The following is a 1,325-nucleotide window of genomic DNA, read 5'->3' on the forward strand; positions in this document are numbered from 1 at the left end:
GTGGAGTCCATTCGGACCCACAGCGCCCCTAGTGGACAGAGTGGAACTGCCCCACAGGGTCTCCAAGGCTGTCAATCTTCACAGACGCAAAGCCCAAACCACACCCACTACTGTAGAGTCTATTCCAACCCACAGCACCCCTAGAGGACAGAGTGGAACTGCACCACAGGGTATCCAAGGCTATCAGTCTTCAGGGAAGCAAAGCTCAAACCAAACCCACTGCCATGGAGTTGATTCTGACTCACAGCGCCCCTAGAGGAAGGACAGTGGAACTGCACCACACGGTTTCCAAGGCTGTCAGTCTTTATGGAAGCCGATGGCTTCATCTTTCTCCCCCAGAGTGGCGGGTGGGTTCAAGCCTCTGACCTTTTCATTTGCAGCCAAGCGCTTTAACCACTGTGCCAGCAAAGCTCTTTTATACAGAATGTAACCACTGCTGCATCTGGCCATGTCTGGAGACACTGTTAGTTGTCATGACTTGGGGTGGAGGGTGCTAGTGGCATCTAATCCATAGGGATGCAATCCAACATACTACAACGCACAGGGCAGCCTCCACCACAGCAAGAACCACCCAGTTCTCAGTATGAGTAGAGCCACTGTTGAGAAACCCTGCTGGCAGGGCGCTGATCCTACTATCCGTTCTCTGGAGGGCAAAACAGAGGCACAGAGAGGCAAAGGAAGTTGCCCAAAGTCACACAGATAATAGTGACTGGCAGAGCTTGGGTTTGAACCCAGGCCGTCTGTCTCCAGAACCCGTGGCCTCCCCTGTGCCATGACCCCTTGCCCTTTCCCGAGGAGGAAACTGAGGTTCAGAGCGGGCCACTGTCAGTCACACAGCCAGGAAGCAGCTGAGCCAGGACTGGAGCGGATCTGTTGGACCCCAAAGAGTAGGGAGGAGGTGCGTCAGCCTGTCTGCAGGCCGGGCCGTCGAAGGCCCTCAGAGAGCTCCAGTCCCTCCCAGAGGAAGGAGTTAGGACTTGAACTCGGCACTCCTGGCTTTGAAATGTTTCCGATACAAACTGTTGGCCCAGTATTCCAGAAACCTGGGGATATCAGGGAGGTTTTAAAACTCACCCAAGGGCATGCAACAGACCAGTGGCAGGGCCAGACCTTGCACTCAGTGCCTGGTCCACTTCCTCTCTTCAGAGGAAGGGTGTTTTGAACCCATTTTACAGAAGAGGCCTGGGAAGGGGACCCCGAGGGCAATCTGGGAGCACTGAGGGTACCTTGGGTGCAGGCCGCTGGCCAAGGGGTGGTGGGGCCCAGGGTGCGTTGGGGGGGCTGCCATACCTGTAGGATCCCGAGATAACTCTGTCACCGTCCAG

The 1,325-nt window shown here is 55.8% G+C and overlaps 1 protein-coding gene across 1 annotated transcript in view; it reads right to left on the bottom strand.

Annotated features, from left to right (window-relative positions):
• The window catches only part of FAM83E (family with sequence similarity 83 member E), a 21,425-nt gene that overhangs the window by 15,474 nt on the left and 4,626 nt on the right, over positions 1-1,325 (bottom strand). Inside the window, exon 3 of the mRNA XM_007958113.1 lies at positions 1,291-1,325. This exon is cut by the window's right edge and continues 25 nt beyond it. Within this exon, the coding sequence (XP_007956304.1) occupies positions 1,291-1,325 (35 nt within the window). The remainder of the gene's footprint in view (positions 1-1,290) is intronic.

The sequence above is a fragment of the Orycteropus afer genome, unplaced genomic scaffold (assembly GCF_000298275.1).
Source record: "Orycteropus afer afer isolate SDZICR_OR568_19922 unplaced genomic scaffold, OryAfe1.0 scaffold00854, whole genome shotgun sequence".
NCBI classification, from domain to species: domain Eukaryota; kingdom Metazoa; phylum Chordata; class Mammalia; order Tubulidentata; family Orycteropodidae; genus Orycteropus; species Orycteropus afer.